At 37.6% G+C, this 17,830-nt stretch overlaps 1 protein-coding gene across 7 annotated transcripts; it reads left to right on the plus strand.

The window, feature by feature from the left end:
* Positions 646-16,785, plus strand: LOC105170563 (chromatin modification-related protein EAF1 B-like). Of its 7 annotated transcripts, XM_020696991.1 has the most exons (25): positions 646-977; positions 1,163-1,348; positions 2,810-3,006; positions 3,106-3,160; positions 3,238-3,335; positions 3,433-4,894; positions 4,997-5,116; positions 5,275-5,430; positions 6,184-6,372; positions 6,576-6,656; positions 7,903-7,960; positions 8,039-8,559; positions 8,639-8,692; positions 9,194-9,248; positions 9,340-9,536; positions 9,629-9,682; positions 9,805-9,885; positions 10,030-10,167; positions 10,332-10,448; positions 11,319-11,422; positions 11,549-11,764; positions 11,854-12,205; positions 13,281-14,579; positions 14,712-15,024; positions 15,743-16,785. In XM_020696991.1, exons 3-24 carry the CDS (start codon positions 2,864-2,866, stop codon positions 14,943-14,945), a joined length of 5,784 nt encoding a protein of 1,927 aa, XP_020552650.1. In that variant the 5' UTR covers positions 646-977; positions 1,163-1,348; positions 2,810-2,863; the 3' UTR covers positions 14,946-15,024; positions 15,743-16,785. The 7 variants fall into 7 exon arrangements, with proteins under 7 accessions (XP_020552650.1, XP_011089675.1, XP_011089679.1 ...); XM_011091373.2 differs by lacking the exon at positions 1,163-1,348; XM_011091377.2 differs by lacking the exon at positions 1,163-1,348 and having other exon boundaries at positions 15,746-16,785.

Raw genomic sequence — 17,830 nt, forward strand, 5'->3', positions numbered from 1 at the left:
AAAAATGTTCTTGTATTTTCAAATATATTTAAACCCCTATGTGTTTTAATAAATTTAGTGCAGAACTTCCCTCCCATTAGAAACTAAGAGAAGATAGGGTGCATGTTAGAACTTGATTTTTCTGTGTATTTTAACTATTTTTTAACCCTTAATTGTCAAAAAATGCCCTATTTTTGGTTTAAAGTTACCATGGCCAAATTTACTTGTTTCTACCTTATTTAGTGAGGTTTTTTTTTTATAATTTCATCCATTTTAGAAAAAATATATTTTTTCTTAAATATATTTATTTAAGTATCAAAATATATATATATATAAGTTTATAATTTAAATTGAAACAATAAAAACACAATACAAAAAATAATATACTAAAATTTATTCTTCACAATTAAAAATCTAAATTTATAAAAAGAGGATGAGATGTGAGATATTAAGGACTAAATTTATTAAAAAAAATACTAAATTTATAAATATAGCAAGTTAGGAGGGTATGGAAGAGGAAAAAGAAAAATTTGGAACAAAAGTATAGGCCCAAATCGCAAGAAAGCCCAAAAGTTTAGAAGGCCCAAATAATACGAATAGCTTGCACGCCCGGCCCACTTTGTCTCGCTCGAAATAGTTTTTACAATCTTTTAGAGAGAGAAAAAAATAAAAATTAGAAGCCATTTTAGAGAGAGAAAGTTTGGGGCAAGCAACGAGCACGAAGGGGACGAGCCTGAAGCACCATTTTCTACATCAAAATCACACGCAGTGACCTATACATACAACGTATTTGTATGTATCTGTTTTGTCTCTGAAGCCATGTTTTGAGGGGAATGCTCTGTTAATTTCACGTATCCTAGGGCAAAATATACCTCCTACGTTGAGTTGAGGTACCTTGTGCATCAGGGGCAAAACCCTAGGAGCAGAGAGAGAATTCGGAGGGGCATCCCCTTGTCAAGCCCTAAATTGCAATTGGTTCGTGGTTAATCGCAATTGAGGTATTGTTGTCGCGTCCCCAGCTCTGGAAACCCTAGAATTTGGAGCTCTGCTCAAGTTTGTTCTAACCCTAGAATTTTGCGCGGTTGTTTTGGTTGAATTTTGGGAAATGGATGGGGAATTGTTATGTTGCGTGTTTCTTTTCATGCATTCTGGTTGAATTGCAGTGAGGGTTTCTGTTGTCCAGGTAATGGCGCATGTAAGCTACTCCAAAGATTGGCATTTGGTTGGATGAGTTGGTTATGGTTTGCATGTTCAATGAGTTAAGTTCTACTGTTTGAATTTGCCGAAATCAATTGGAAATATGGACATGAGAAGGTGGATAGAAAGGTTTATGAGGCTACATTCACGACTTCTTGCATGATGTTTCCGGGTCTTTCTCTCTCTCTCCTCATTCATATCTGTTTATAAAGGTTGTTACAGCTGCTGATACGATCAAACTTTGACTGAAGTCACCTGATCAATGATGTGTCAGATGAGTGGATATAGTTTTAGATTTAGTAAGATAATTTACTAAGCAGCACTGACAGCTGTTTATTTTGTTCATTTCGTATTTCTGCTCTGTCATACAAATGTTTTAGGTGTTGTTTCTCAATCCTGGGAAGAATGGGAAAGTAATTCGTTCTTTCTGTCCCTACTGTGCATATCTGGATATGCGTTTAACTTTGTCTTTGCATGTGGTACACTAGTGATATGCATGTCGAATGGCTGCAAATGTGGGTTGTTCCTTTATACAATACTTGCAATTTTAGGATATCCTGCATAATGCTGGGTGATTAATGATATTGCTTGATTTGACACCATATAATATGCTTTTTTGTCTTTATATTGCAACTTCCTTTCTGGTCATTTACAAAGAAATTTTGTTTAGTTAATCTAACTTCTTATCTCATTTTTTCTGTTTCATTACATGTCAGAGCCATTTATAATCTTGGTTTCTTTCGTTATCGATGTTTTTTGATGAACTCTTATTTATATTCTTATTCTATGTAAGGTGTTTTGTTGCCAGTTAATCTATTGTTGTTTTTCGATTGGATTATTGTCATTTTCTCCTCAGTTAATGTTATACTCCTAAACTTCTTGCCTGCTTCCTTATCATTCTTTATTTTAGTTAGCAATTAACTACCATGATAAGTAGGTTTTATTCAATGTAATACATTGTTGTCATGATATGTGCTGTTCTTTAGACTAATATGCCCTGTAAAATGCTAAATTATATAATTGTTGTAAATTTAATAAATAACTATCATATCCCACCTTCATTTATTGCTGAGTTGGACTATGGTATGCTTACCATGAAATGTTGTTGAAGTTTAGGTTTTATGCCAGCAAGGGTGATATGATTGACACACCTCATGATTAATATTTTGACATAGGAAATTGAGACTTCGTTATGTTGTAGTCTTTCTTAGTTGCTCTTGCTTTAATTTTCCAAATGTTTAGCTGTTTCAATTCATGCATCTCTGCTTTGAGCCTGCTCTTGGAGTAATTGCTTACAAATGGTGTTAAAAAAAATACTATATTCTTTCTGAGGCTTCTTTTGATGGAAAAGTTTCAAATCCAGAAGAATGGTCATTACACATGTGAATGACTTGGACTTGATTCGGGCAATGAGATGAATCATGAAAGGAAATATGAAACGACGCATTTGCAATTGAACCTCAATTGTTATTCTATATCTTCTGATACGTGTGTGTATTATTATATTCAAGGTTCTTTGGCTACTGCGTCATGTGTGTTCTGTTGGTATTCCATTTCTACTCCCTCTCTATTAGACTATGGACTCTAGTTATTTCTTTTCTTGTTAACAAGCCTTTCTGCTTTTGTTGCTTAGGAGTTTGCTTCTAGTGTTGATGGAGAGATCTAGCTGTAGCTGTTGAACTGGGGAATGCATGGATGCAGTTCACTATCTGTTCTCTTAGTCAATGCCGAATTGGATTCTATGGGAGGAGTTGTTGAAGGTGGAGTTGGTATAGCTAACAAAACTTCTCCCCGAAGAGCAGCAATTGAGAAGGTTCAAGCGGAGCTCAGGTAATGCCATTCTGGTGCTTGGCTTTTATATCAGGAAACTGCATAGTTTTGTTTTCAAGCTTTCTTGTTGTTGCCATGAATAATTTCTGGTGATAACAGGCAAGAGTATGATGTTCGGGAGAAAAGGAAAAAAGAGTTGGAGTTTCTCGAGAAAGTATGGAGCCATAACTTGATTTCTTTTTCTCAATGTATATTGAACATTTTGCAGTTCTTGATCCTCTTTGTGGGCAGGGTGGAGATCCCTTAGATTTTAAGCATGGGAATGCTGCTTCAGTTAGTGTCCAGTCAACCTCATTTACTGATCAGCATCCTGAGCAATTACTGACCAGGTACTTTGAATGAGTTAAGATTTGATAGATATTTTGTTTAATCAACTTCATATTCTATGGAATTGTATTATAACAATTCTTCATTTTGGCGTTACAGTGAAGCAAGAGGTAGTTTTGCATTTACTACATCACCTCATGGAGACTCTGTGGAAAGTAGTGGTAGACTTGGTGCAAATCTTAGTGAACCCAATAGTGCTGATAATCTCATGTTATTTGATGCTGAACATGAGTGTTCTGAAGGCGATAGGAATTCATTACATCCCGGTAGGAGTACGATTGTGCCAACTGAAAAGTTATCCCAGATGGATGGGAGTCAAAGAACTCGGCAACATGGGGATTCACCTGCTTTTGGCCTACCTAGAAAAGCATATAAGAGAAGGAACAGGTCACGACCAAATCGTGATGGAACTAGGTCAAGTTCGACTGATGTAAATTCAACTCGTGCCAGTCATGGCTCTTCTATTCCTACTCGCCAAGGCTCTAGGGAGGTTAAAGGATTCATATCTGATGCAGAAAATCAAAATATATCATCAAATTGTAAAACAAAGCCCACAAGTCCTGTAGATGGTGGAGTTCACAAGACTGGATTCCCAGATAGTCAGCAGGATATGGAGTTAGATGGTGGAAAGGCTGTAGAATCATCTAAAAACATGGTTGAAGGTGTTCCAACAGTTGCTGTATCAGATGCCATTGCTTCTGAGACCCCACTGGATGATCAACATAACCAGTATTCAAACTCAGGTGCTGTGAAAGCATCTGTTCAAATGGATTCTAACAGATCTGAGTCCATCCAGGCAATGGAAGAGATGAATTCTGCAGTTATCGAGTGTCAGCCAAGTACGACTGCCATTAAAATTGAAAATCAGTCTAGTTCCTGTCATATGAATGGTTTCAGCAGCAAAAGGGAGGATGGGATGAAAAGTGATGCTCATATCAACAGTGTCTCACATGGCATAAAGGGCTTGGATTCTGAGTCATCTTGCACCCAAACCAGCCTAAGAATTGGTGGAAATAATGAAACTGACATTTTTAACAAAATGGGGGATGCTAATTCAAATGGGAAGATTAAAGATCAAACCTTAATACCTGATGGGACCCTCGTTGTACAGGGCGCTGAATTTGTAAAGGAAAAGAAAGAGACTGAGGCTGTTGGTAGTTCTACTCATGTCAATGTGGAGAGCACATGTCAAAGCCAGCAAGAGAATGGCTGTAAACTCCAACCTGAGGAAGCATTAACTCAAAGTGCATCTGCTTTGATAAATGAGGCGAAGGATCATGTTGTCACTGAAGAAAAGGAAGCTTATGGACACACTGGATCAGAATCAGGGATAAAACCTTCTGACACTCTTGGCGACAATGCTGGCCGTTATAATGAAAATTCTTGCACTGTTAGGCTTCAGGATTCTACTAATATCTCAATTTCTGATCTCCCTAAGGATGGAATGTTGACTCGGCTTCCTAGCGTTTCCCTTGAGGCTCAAACTTCTTGTGGGTCTGACTCGAAATTAGCAAGAAAAATTGATGAAGACTCAATCTTGAAAGAAGCGCAAATCATTGAGGTTATATTGTTGTACTTGCATTTATATCTAATCTGGTTTTGCTTGAAGAACATATTCATGTTACTTGTTGGACCAAAAGATCTGATACGGTGAAGTGAATAGGCAAAACACAAGAGGATCTCGGAGTTATCTGTTGCAACTTCTCCAAAGCAAATTCGCCTAAAATCTCATTGGGATTATGTGCTTGAAGAAATGGCATGGTTGGCAAATGATTTTGCACAGGTTTGCCTTTATAAATGTTCAAGACATTTTGTTTACGGTTCAGATCTTTACCTTTTGTTTTGAGGTATTTTGCAGCACATATTTTACATGATAGATATGAATTGTTTTCCTTTTCTGGAGACAAGTGTGCTTTTGTTAAGAGCTTCCTCACTGTATAGGAGCGTGTTTGGAAAATAGCTGCTGCAGCTCAAATAAGTTCTCGAGCTGCTTTTACCTGCCGGTTGAGAAAACAAGAAAAGAGTTCTGGCATGGAGGCAAAGAAAGTTGCTCATATATTGGCAAAGTCTGTTATGGAGTTCTGGCGTTCAGTAGAGGTATATTCTGACAGGCCAGGTTTTTCTTATCAATGTGGATGCAACCCTTAATGCTTTGTTGACTCTGATTCCATTATCAGCTGTTCATTGTTGTTCAAACTCCTTTCTTCTTTTTGACATTGATTTGTATTTTGAAATAATTCACAGCTTACATTTTCTTTTTTGGAACTCTGAGGCTGATATTTCGTAACCAAGATACTTGGCAGATTCAGAACATGTGAACAGTTGTCAAAAGATATAATGTGAATGAAATCACAAAAGAGCAAATCCATGTACAAGTTCCAGTTGCAAAAACCTAATGTTTATTGAGTAATTCAAATTATAAGCTTTAGTTGATAGTGACTACTGACTAGGTGTTCATATATTTCTTTGATATTGTCTTTGGAAGATGTTTGTTGCATTTCTACAGCCTCCCTAGGATGACTAGATATAATGTGGCTTCTTTTTGATAGTTGGCCAATTCATATCTATGTGAAGGACTTTGAATGATTGTATTCTCTTCAAGCTCATTCTTATGGTAACATCAGAGTAACAATTTCAAATTTGGAGCTCCTGCAGACAGGAAGTGTGAATTTATAGGTTAACTTTGCCTTTGCCTTCATTCTGAATTGGAAGCGAGCCTTATTTTGTCTTTGAGGCTGGGTGATCTTGAATAAGTTGTTAACGCCATCACTGATCTCTATCTGTCTTTGGGTGGTAGAAAATATAGGTGGGAATCTTGGGTCCCAAAAATGACTACTTGTGATTTGGCAGGAGACAAGCAAAGTACTGGAGCAGCAAAGTCAAAGTGATGAAGCAGTAGCTGTTAAGGCTTATGCAGTGAGATTTCTGAAACATAACAACTCTAATAATGTTCACAACCAAGCAGAGGTGCCGTTAACACCAGATAGAGTATCTGACATGGGAATCATTGACCTCTCATGGGAGGATAATCTGACGGAAGTATGAATCATCTCCCCCCTGCAAGGGCCCCACATTCCTCACCTATTTTCTTCACTGATGATCTCCTTGATCTTGCATTATTTGTGCATATAAATTGACCTTTAGAATGTTAAATGCTGTATCCATGAGTTTGTTTGAATTTTCCTCCATTGCAGCTATAGTTGTAACTTATCTTGTACTTTCTCTCATTGTCATTCATTCAGGAGAACCTCTTCTACACAGTCCCACCTGGGGCCATGGAGATGTATAAAAGTTCAATTGAGTTTTCTGCGTCCCAGTGTGAGGTAAATACTGTACTCTGCTCAAGGCATGCAATGTAATTTTATATGATTCTCTCGATCTCACTACTTTTAACTTATGCATTTTGTTCCATTGTAAATGGTCTATTGAACATTCTTGATGAAATGAGAGAAAAATAATGTTAGTGGGGCTTTTAGATGACAAGGTTGCGAAACCTCGCTAGCTTACGGCAATGCACATTGACCATTTAAAATGCAAACCTATGACATGATGTAAGTTGTACCCAGTCTTATTCCTTCAAAACGCAGGTTTTTATTGAGAGTTTTTACATATGCATAAATGTCTTTTAAGAATAAACATTTCCTTTTCCTGGCTGAGAGTGTTCAGTGGTGAATTCTACTCTAGGTCATCAGCCAAATATTTACTTGTTTCTGCAAACCTTTTCCGATCCATATACCAAAAAATAACTTGGGTTGCAATGAAAATTGACCTCTCCTATGTGGAATCCTATGTAAGGAGCAGGAGAGAATGCATAGAAATTGTCAGAAACTTAAGAAATGTCAAGTTTTGGCAGCACATCAAATTTTCTTACTTTGATTAGTAAAAAGGGGGATTCATACAACTGAAGTTGGTTGGTTCGTGGTAATTCCAAACTGGGATTGGTCGTCTGAATGGAGTGGTTCACTTTGCATACAGACACAGGGTTTTGCCCCTATAGTGCATTTTAGTAATAATAAAATAAAAAATTCTGAAATTAAGATAAAAACTTATCAGATAATGGAGAATTTATGTGAAGGACGACACAGCTGTCTGCATCTATTTGTGCCTATAGGATCTGTGATTTCCTAAAAGAAAAATGTCAAGAAACTTAGATTGGGTTTGTCCATGCCCTGTTACACTGGAAAACATCTGATGAAAGTATAATAACAGTGTGTGGGTGCTTTTGGTACTCCTGATTTTGAATGATATGACTGGCTCTTTTTGTTATGTGAAATTTGAAATGTTGAAGAAAATGTTTTACTGCCAATCTTTCTCAAAAGAAAAAAAACTTTTTTATGCTATTGCGTTAATAGGATGAAAAACACATCTGCTAACCTAGACGGCTAGCCTTCCTGACAAGGAAGAAAAAGAATTTTTTAATTCTCTTTTTCTTCTAGAAAAGAAAATCAGCTTTCTGTCTGACACCTGTCTGTGAGCATATGAATATTGCAATTGGAATCTTTATCATTGTTTAGCATTTTGTGTCTGGGCTTCTATTCAGTCACTGAAATTTCTAATATTCTTGCTCAGAGAATTGGAAGTAGCATGCAAGAGGAAGTGGAAACATCTGCATGTGATGCCACTGCAGGTAAATTTGATTTAGTCACTGCTTGATCTACCTTGCTCTTTTAAATGATTTGTTTTGAAAGTATTCTTTGGATTGCAGACTTTGGATCTCAAGATAATGCATATGATGAGGATGAGGAAACAAATACATACGACATGCCAATGGCCTTTGAAGCTAACAAGTCTTCTAGATTGGGTCAAAAGAAGCGGAAACACTTGACACATGCATATGGTGTGAGATCATACGAAGCAAGCTCTGGTATATTGCCGATGCAGTGTGCTGAAAATAAAGCCATGGCAGAACAATCTGCTTTACTTGCAAAACGTCCAGGTAGCAGTCTTAATGTGTCAATCCCAACAAAACGGGTCCGAACTGCTTCCAGGAGAGTTATCAGCCCTTTTAGTGCAGGGGCATCTGGGTACATTCAGGTACCAAATAAGACAGATGCTTCAAGTGGTGATACCAATTCATTTCAGGATGATCAGAGTACTCTGCATGGTGGATCTCATGTTCCAAATAGTTTAGAAGTTGAATCAGTTGGAGACTTTGAAAAGCAATTGCCCTTTGAATCTGGAGAAGTATCAGTAAAGCATAAGAAGAAGAAGAAAGCAAAACATCTGGTATGAATGACATAGAATGTAGAATATGTTTTGCATCAGTTGTTGTGTACCAATTTTTTGCTCTGGTGTTTTGTGGCAGAATGTTGCATATGAACCAAGATGGCAGGTTGATTCCACCTTTCAAAATGAGCAGGTGAAGCATTTTACGTCACCTAAACATGGCTTCTTTTCCTTTTTCCCGTCTTTTATGCATGGAAGTCTAGAATAAAATGGCTTGCAGATAAGCATAACCACTCTCATGGGGGTTGTTTTCAGTCTCTGTTTATTTTGTGAACTATTACTGAAATCTTCTTGAGCCCAGGAAGAATGTATTTTCTGGTGCTTGGGTAAATCGTGTCTATATGAACAAAGCATGTGTACAAGGCATATCGGCCTTTTCTTCTGTGGTTAGACAATTTACAGTGTGGTTTATCCCAATATAACAAACACCATAGGGTTAGCTTAGTAATTTGCAGTCTGGAAGGATTTAATTTGATTGAAATAATAAAATCTCCATCCTTGTTCAACGCGAAGGATCACAGAAAAAATTGAACTTCTTATGATTTTTAAGTTCCCATTTGGCCTATGAGGGTTTATTCTTTTTTTCTTTGAAGTTTGGATCCTTATGATAAATGTTGAACATTCTCATTTTCAGTTTCAGAGGGATCACTTGAAGAAGAGTCATCAACTTGAATCCAATGGCAGTAGTGGTAAAAACCTTGTTCTCCTTCAAGCCAGTAGCGGTGTTCGGTTATTATCACAATCTTGATCATGTCTAATGTATTACATGATATTTGAAAGGTTTATTGGGTCAACCCATGATAAAGAAGCCGAAGACTATGCGGCAATCACAGGATAACTCTTTTGAGAATGTTGCACCAATTGGTGGGTCTGTTCCTTCGCCTGTTGCATCCCAAATGAGTAACATGTCCAATCCAAATAAATTTATTAAAATACTTGCTGGGCGGGATCGGGGTAGGAAACCAAAAGTTTTGAAGGTACATTTTCCATGGCTTGCTGCCTGCTTTCAACTTTCAATCGTTGATTCTTAATGGCGTGGTCTGAAATTAAATTTGATTTCTATTACCAGATGCCTGCTGGGCAACCGAGTTCAGGAAGTCCATGGACACTCTTTGAGGACCAGGTTGATTTATTTTGCATGTTTATACATAGTCATATAGAGATAGATTTATGGTCTGAACTTTAAGTATGGTTGTTTTCTATTACTTTTCGAGGTATCATCTATGAGTAAATGATTGTTTTTAGGCACTTGTTGTCCTGGTACATGACATGGGCCCAAACTGGGAGCTCATAAGTGATGCTATTAACAGTACTCTGCAGTTCAAGGTAAGATTATTCTGAGTGCAATTGACACCTTTCATCACGGGGGTTATCATATTCTTGATTATGATTGATTTTCAAGGAGATGCTCTTCTGTTCTTTCAAATTTATTTTGTCAAGTAAACCATATTATTGTTTCCATGTAACTAGTGCATATTCCGGAAAGCTAAGGAATGCAAGGAGCGTCACAACTTTTTGATGGATAGAACTTCTGGTGATGGAGCGGATAGTGCTGAAGATTCTGGGTCTTCTCAACCTTATCCTTCTACATTACCTGGCATTCCCAAGGTGAATGCCTTTTTCTCTTGTTGTTAGCGTACAATACCAATTTCACCAGTTGGTTTCATCCAAAAGCTATTTATTTAATTATATTATTGGCAGTCTATGTGCAAAATCCTATCTTATCATCAATATGATAGCTGTTATTATAGATGTTGCTTCTCTTTATACAGGGAAGTGCCAGACAGTTGTTTCAACGTTTGCAGGGGCCAATGGAAGAAGATACGCTGAAATCTCACTTTGAGAAGATCATCATTATTGGGCAGAAGCAACATTATCGTAAAACTCAGGTATCTTTATGGATTCAATATGGTAACATATTAGTCTGTCTGTTCTGGCTCAAGCATTTGTCATTATATTCGGTCACACTTGTTTTGATGCGATTAACGTGCTGAATAGGTCTCACTCATCTACTCCGTCTCTGAGCTTTTTAGCTTTCTGTAAATGCTTTCTGGTCTATATTGTTCATCTTTCAAATAGTGCAATATGGATATGCTTGCCTTACATTTTGCTTGTTTCTGTCATTGCATGTTCTGCTCGTTATTTGAATATCTCTATTAATTTTGCATCTTTAAGCTTCTGTTCAAGTTTCACATATCTATTAAAAAGTAACACAGGTTTCTGTCTGAATGGTTGGCTTTCTTTGTTTGATTAGGGTTGTGTACTCTGATTGGCAATCTCATTGAATTTTAAGATTAAGGTCTAGATTCTGTTAACAAATTCAATTTTGATGCTTTGCATTGTTCTTCATGCTATGTGGAAGTTTTTGAGTTAATGATTAGATTATTAAGAGTAACTATGGAGTGATCCTGTGGTTGTGTCGGTTAAATATCTTTTGGATCTCCAGTTGGGAACTCTTTTAGGTGACCTTTCTCTCCTTAATTAAGTCCTAACGCGATTTTCTCATAATTATCTATGGTTGGTTTTCATTTTCTTCCATTATTTTTTACTGAGCACTACTTTCATGGTAAGTGATAAATATTAAATTCGTTTTGGTTTGTCGCATACTAATCTCTTCCTTTGGACTTGTCATGACTAACACCATCAATTAATAAAATTTATGGATCTTACTGTGGATGGCATTTGTTGATGTTTGATTTCTTTAATTTCCCAATTTATCTTGATTCTGATATCTATTTGTTAACATGATTTCTTTTAAGAATGATAACCAGGACCCAAAACCACTCCAGCAACCTCACAGCTCTCATACAACTGCTTTTTCCCAAATTTGTCCCAATAACCTGAATGGAGGGCCCATTTTAACGTAAGATATGCAATTGATTTGATTATATGCATTTTGAGTTGGATAATTTATGGTTCAAATTGTGGTAGTTGTTTTAGTTGGAAGTGAGTCTTCTATGATTTACTGACCAAATTGCTTCTTTTATAGTCCTCTGGATCTCTGTGATGCCTCCATTCCAGGCCCTGATTTACTTTCCCTTGGATATCAAGGGACACATTCTGGTGGATTAGCCATACCAAATCAGAGTACTATGACTCCAATGTATCCCGCTTCTGGGGCCTGCTCCGCATTGCAAGGATCCCCGAATATGATGCTTGGCAATAGCTTTTCGTCATCACCAGGCTCTCTGAGTTCCTCTGTCAGGTACTGAGCTGTTATGGACTCAAAATTTCCTTTTGATTCTTCTGTTGTTTTTTGATAGAGGACAGTCTTTTTTACTTCCATTACAACAGGGATGGTAGATATGGAGTTCCTAGATCTTCATCATTATCAGCTGATGAGCATCAGAGGATGCAACAGTATAATCAAATGATATCCAGTAGAAGTATGACACAACCCAATATCTCTAATGGAGCTCTTCCAGGAGCTGAGCGGGGTGTTCGTGTTCTAACTGGTGCTAGTGGCATGGGTTTAGCATCTGCTGTTAATAGAAGCATGCCAATGGCTAGACCTGGATACCAAGGAATTGCTCCATCATCTAGTGTAGTTTCCCCTGGCATGTCATCAGCAAATATGCACTCTGGAATGGGCTCTGGTCAAGGAAGCTCGGTATCGAGGCCTCGTGAAACTATGCACATGATACGGGTATGGCATTTCTTCATCTCTAATCTTAATTCTGGCAATTGGCTTCCATTCTATCTTCAAAATTTAAGTTGGGAGGAAATGAAGATATGAAGCACTACTGTGGTGAGACAAGTAGGCATTAATGTGTTTTTCAGTATATATTTTTGTAGTCTATAGTACCACGGCTTTCTCTTGCCACCTTTATCCCCCGAGTGTTTTATTGTTGCACTTTGGCTCTTATTTTTTGCTTGTATTGTTTCCTACATAGGAAACTTTCTCTTAGGATAGCTGCCACTAGTTGGTGCTTTAGCAATCTATTCTGCTTTCAAAATTCGATATAGAATTGATGAAGATATAGTGGATTTTAATGATATTGAATGTCTGGTTGTTGATGGGATGGATGTATGAGGATAAACAGGTCTCTGTGGTAGTCAAGAGAGAGAGAGAGAGAGTGCATCTTCATATTAAGTTCATTTAGTTATTAATCTTTTCATGTTACAAATAGCCAAAACGGTAGCCTCCTCAGGTTCAGCTTATACAACAGGTCCAATAATGAGCCATGTTAACTTTCATTCCAGCATGCAATGGATTGTGCTTGTGCTTTAATATCAAACTACTGTTTGTGTCTAAGTTGCCATACACAGCACTCTATGCTATAGGAATACTGTACTTTCATGTAGTATTTTTCTTATCCATTCTATCAGCAATAATAAGTTGACTTTCAACAATAGTCACGGAGCCAGCCTGCCATCATATTTTTCTGAACAAAGTTACAGAAATTACTTAAACCGCAAGAAAACGATGCAATGAGCGTCTTAATATGGATCTATTATTTTTGCAGATAGCTGTTTGTTTCTGAGTTTTACATGTTGCAAAAGAACCCAGTCCAATTAAATTGGGATTGATCTGAAATTTAGTGTGGTCTCAGGAAATTGTCATCTTACCAGCAAGACTTGCCAATTTTATGTTCCAAAGACGCTTTCTTGAGTTAAAGCTGAATTTATATTTTTTCTGTTCTTGAATGGAAAAATTAGACTTTTGGTGATCTTTTCACGCATCCCTATATTTATTGACATATAATTTGCTGGTCTTGTAGCCTGGCCTGGCTCAGGATTCACAGAGGCAAATGTTGGTGCCTGACCTTCAGATGCAGGTCTCACCGCGGAACAGCCAAGGAATATCCCCCTTTGGTGGGTTGAGTTCCCCTTTCCCTAACCAGACGGCTTCTCCACCAGTGTCATCATACCCTCTCCATCATCAGCAGTCCCATCCAATATCTCCGCAGCAGCCTCAAGTTCTTAGTCCTCATCACCCACATTTTCAAGGCCCAGGAAATCATGCCTCAAACCCCCAGCAGCAAGCCTATGCAATTCGGATGGCTAAAGAGAGGCAGCAACATCGTTATCTGCAGCAGCAGTCACAACAACAGCTACAGCAACCCCAATTTGCTGCATCTAGTTTGTTGACGTCTCATGTACAGTCGCAGTCTCAACTTCCTTTATCCTCTCCTGTGCAAAATAGTTCCCAAGTTCAACCACAAACAGGTTCTCCAGCAGTATCAATTTCTTCATTGACTTCGGCCTCTTCAATGAACTCATCAATGCCTCAGCATCAGCAGAAGCATCAATCATCAACTCAGGGAGTTGTGCGGCATGCACAATCCAGTGGCAGTGGGCTAACCAATCAAAGTGGCAAGCAACGACAAAGGCAGCAACAACAACAGTTTCCGCAAGCTAACAGGCAACATCCTCAGCAGCGGCAGCAGCCACAAGTTCAACAGCCAGCTAAGGTTGTGAAGGGAGTTGGAAGAGGGAACATGATGATGCATCAGAACATGCCAGTTGATCCATCCCTAGTAAATGGGGTCACTACAAATCCGGTGAATCCATGTTTGGAGAAAGGAGAAGCAACGGCACATTTAATGCAGAGTCAAGGCGTTTATACTAGTTCGGCACTAAATGCTGTTCAACCAACAAGGCAATACGTGTCTTCACAATCATCTAACCAGTCCCTGCCTCAGCAAAAAATATATTCTGGCCCAACTGCTTCATCAACCAAGCCGATACATCAAATGAATGCTCATTCTGATAGTAGCAGTCAAGGTCACGTTCCTGCTGTCGCTTCTGGTTTGTCTGCTGCCCATCAATCTGTTCCATCTTTGGCTATGTCTGGTTCAAACCACCAGCAGGCACCTACCCAGCAAAAGTTAGTGAACCAAAGTCAGTCAGCTCTTCAAAGAGTGGTTCAACCGAATCGTCAGATAAATTCTGACCCAACAAACAAACCACAAGTCAGAGACTCAGATACTGATCAGCACCCAACAAGCAGCTCTTCTGAGATGGACACAGTGACAGCAGTACCTCAGGGCACTAACAATGCAACTAATGTGGCACAGGTTGTCTCTCCTATCAGTGCTCATCAGTGGCATACTTCAGAACCATTGTTGGATACAAATGCATTAAATTCAGCAACAAATTTGAGTTCCTTGGTGCCAATGCTCTCTAACTCTATTGAGTCTGCTCCTCAGGTGGGTCAAGGGCTTGGCCAGAGACCATCAGCCAACTTAACCTCCATTAGGCATGATGTTAGTGCACAATGGCAGCAGCCGCCATCACAACTACAACAGCCTAATTCACCAGTGCCCCATCCTCAGCAGAACCAGCAGCCACTGCCGCCAGTACATTCTCAGCAGCAGGCGCAGCTTCTGCAAGCAGGGAATGGCAATTTGTATAGTAGGCCCGGTGACCACAGATTGGAATGAAGCCCTTATAACAGATTGTGCGGCAGTGATGGGTCCAGCCCATGCCTGGTCAGCATGCTCTTGAGACATTAGTGTACAGGTTAGTGACCTCTTATTACATTGATGTATGTTTTACTCAACTTTGTTGAGGTTCTTATCTGCTTAGTGAACCCATTACCCATGTTGTCGAAAAGGATCCATCAAACATGAATCCTCCTATAGTTAGCTCTCTTTTGAACTCAACTACCCAAAAAAAAAAAAAAGAAAATGAAAAAGGGGGAGTTGGGAATACTTTAACCTAGTTATTTGAAAATGGAAACAAATGAAAGCTGGGAATATTGTCTGGGGATGACCTAAGATGGGGTGGGCCGAGAGCGCTGGGTTTCGCTGGATTGAACCTGCTTTTAAATATTAAAATATTCTTTTAAAATATATTATCATTGATTCATTATAACTTTCTAAATGTGCAAATAATATTATCTACAAAGAACTAACTGCTTACAATTTTATATGTACATCTTTTACTTCTGGAAAAAAATTATAAATTTCAAACATATTTCCTCTTTTTTTAATGTATTTATATATTAGTTTGTGCATTATTATTTTAATTTATTGGAATATTATTTTATATAGATGTGAATATATATGTAATATACATGTCTTTTCATAAATACAAATAAACACATGCATAATAAATAAAAGAATTATATGTAATATTGACTGCTTGGGGTCAGTAAGGCCCAAGTCTGAAGACTAAAAGTTCTATATTTGACTGGCACATTCTCATGCCAATTATGACTTGTGTTTTTTTCCCCCAGAAGTTCATGTTCTGTAAGTGCACAGAAAAGTCAGCAAAATATAAGAGTTCTCTACAAATTGTGAAGAGACACCGGCTGTGCACATTTTGGGGATATTGTATATTAGAATTGCTCTAGTGCTCGGGGAAGATGGAGACGGTAGAGGTAGGTGTACAGAATCTCATCTCCCCTTTTGTTAACTTTTCTTTATATGCCCCTTATTGTTTTCCTGCTCAGCTGAGGGGCCATATTTGTTTTCCCCTGCATAGAAGTCATGTATTTTTGCCCGTATGTTAAAGGGATAGTTCCCATTGTTATGGCCGAAGGCTGTGGAATTTTTGTGAATATTAGTCTTCTTGTGTATACTCTAGTCAATATTCATGAAAAATAGTGATCATCCACGCTTCCCGAGCCTCTATAATTTGTGCCATACTATTGTTGTATGTTGTCAAAAGTTTAAATGATGAAAAATCCAAAAGTTCTGCCTCGCTTTCTGATGAGTCTTTGGGATAAAACTACTACTACATGCTCCATTTAGAGGTTGATTTTGTTCGTTGCTATGGTTCACATGAGCTAGTTGAAAATGAGGGAGGTCTTGATGTATAATGTTCTGCGGTGTTTTTGAAGTACGTAAACGGATGATATGCAGAAGATTTACGTAGTGGTATTATAATTTTGAGATAAACATGAGATAAAATTCAAAGTGTTTATGAGAATGTAAGATGGAATTGGTAATAGTTATAATTGATGGGTTAGGGAAAAGAAAGGCGGGAAATTTTGTTGTCTCCATTTTCTAGGAGGATGAGTTATACACTTCTTCATTTATCAAAAAAGGAAAAAGCAGTGTACAGGGAGGGATTGCTTGTGATATCATCTCATCTTAGTTGAATGAGAAAAAATCAGATGAGATGGATTAGTTGAGGTGAGATGGGATTTCTTTTTGAGTATGTGATTGAATATGACATACAAGTAAATGATGATAGTTGACGTGTTATTAGAAGTGTTAGGTTAGAAAGAAATTATAATGATTCCAATTGATATGATGGTTTTTTTGAGGATACTGAAATGCGTTAGAGATATAATTTAAAATCTTTTCCGCAAGCAATCACATATCCAGTGGAAAAATATTTCACGAGATGAGATGAAATGGGAATTGTTTCATAAGCAAGCACTGCCTGCCTCCACTTGCCTGTTTAGTTTCAAGAATTTAATTAGTATTGAGTTGGTTGTCACTGATCAAGTTTGGTTAATATCTGCAGCTTCTCGGAACTTTTCCTAATATTGCAGAAGGATATGTAGAAAGTACATGTATATATGGATTTATAGTCCCATTTATGATTTATGGAAGTATTATTTGTGAAGCAGATACAGTTTGATGTCAAACTCAAAAATCTGATTGAGAAGATTGGAGTGAAGAATCTAGTACCATTTTTGCATGGTTATTTTTACACAAATCTATCAAAATTACACCATGCTTCTGACCACAGAAAAAGAAGATCTTTTTTCATTATGTTTATTTTCGTAGAGAAGCGACTGATTATATCTATCTCTGTTTGTTATTTTTTTTGTAAGGCTACTTTTGAATGGAAGGATCTTGGATTTTGAAATGACTCTATATCAAAATAATTTAAAGCCTAATTATTTCACAAAATGCAGTCGCCATGAAACTTATGTAGGTATTCTAGGTTTTAAATACGTTGTGGGAAATATTTTAAATTGTGGAAATACTCTATAAGGTAAGGGTTTTGCATTACGAGTTCTCTTAATTAAGATCTTTTAAGGTTAATTTGTAATGTAAAATACGATTGTATGGGATGTATCAGAATCTTTCAAAATTGACAAATTATTTCGCAATATGCTAAATCTCAAGATATACAAGTATCATCATTCTAAAATATGAACATAATCTATCAACCCAAGATGATGAAACCAGTCATTGCAAAGACATCTCTGAATCCACAAACAGCAAGGAGCTCAAAACTCTTTGTGATCATCGAAACCTCCCCACTTTCCACATTGATTCACTTGTGATTCTTGAAATACGAAGGATGGTGGCAATTACTTGTCCTGAAAACTAATGAACATGATTTCTTCTTTGCCAAACTTCTT

Source organism: Sesamum indicum, linkage group LG9 (assembly GCF_000512975.1).
Source record: "Sesamum indicum cultivar Zhongzhi No. 13 linkage group LG9, S_indicum_v1.0, whole genome shotgun sequence".
In the NCBI taxonomy this organism is placed as follows: domain Eukaryota; kingdom Viridiplantae; phylum Streptophyta; class Magnoliopsida; order Lamiales; family Pedaliaceae; genus Sesamum; species Sesamum indicum.

Excerpts from the sequence above, each read along its gene's own strand:
- LOC105170563 (XM_020696991.1), top strand. The coding sequence starts at position 2,864 with ATGCATGGATGCAGTTCACTATCTGTTCTCTTAGTCAATGCCGAATTG. Across the intron at positions 7,961-8,038 it reads TGCATGTGATGCCACTGCAG|ACTTTGGATCTCAAGATAAT; the intron begins GTAAATTTGATT and ends TTTGGATTGCAG. Across the intron at positions 11,765-11,853 it reads TCTCTGAGTTCCTCTGTCAG|GGATGGTAGATATGGAGTTC; the intron begins GTACTGAGCTGT and ends CCATTACAACAG.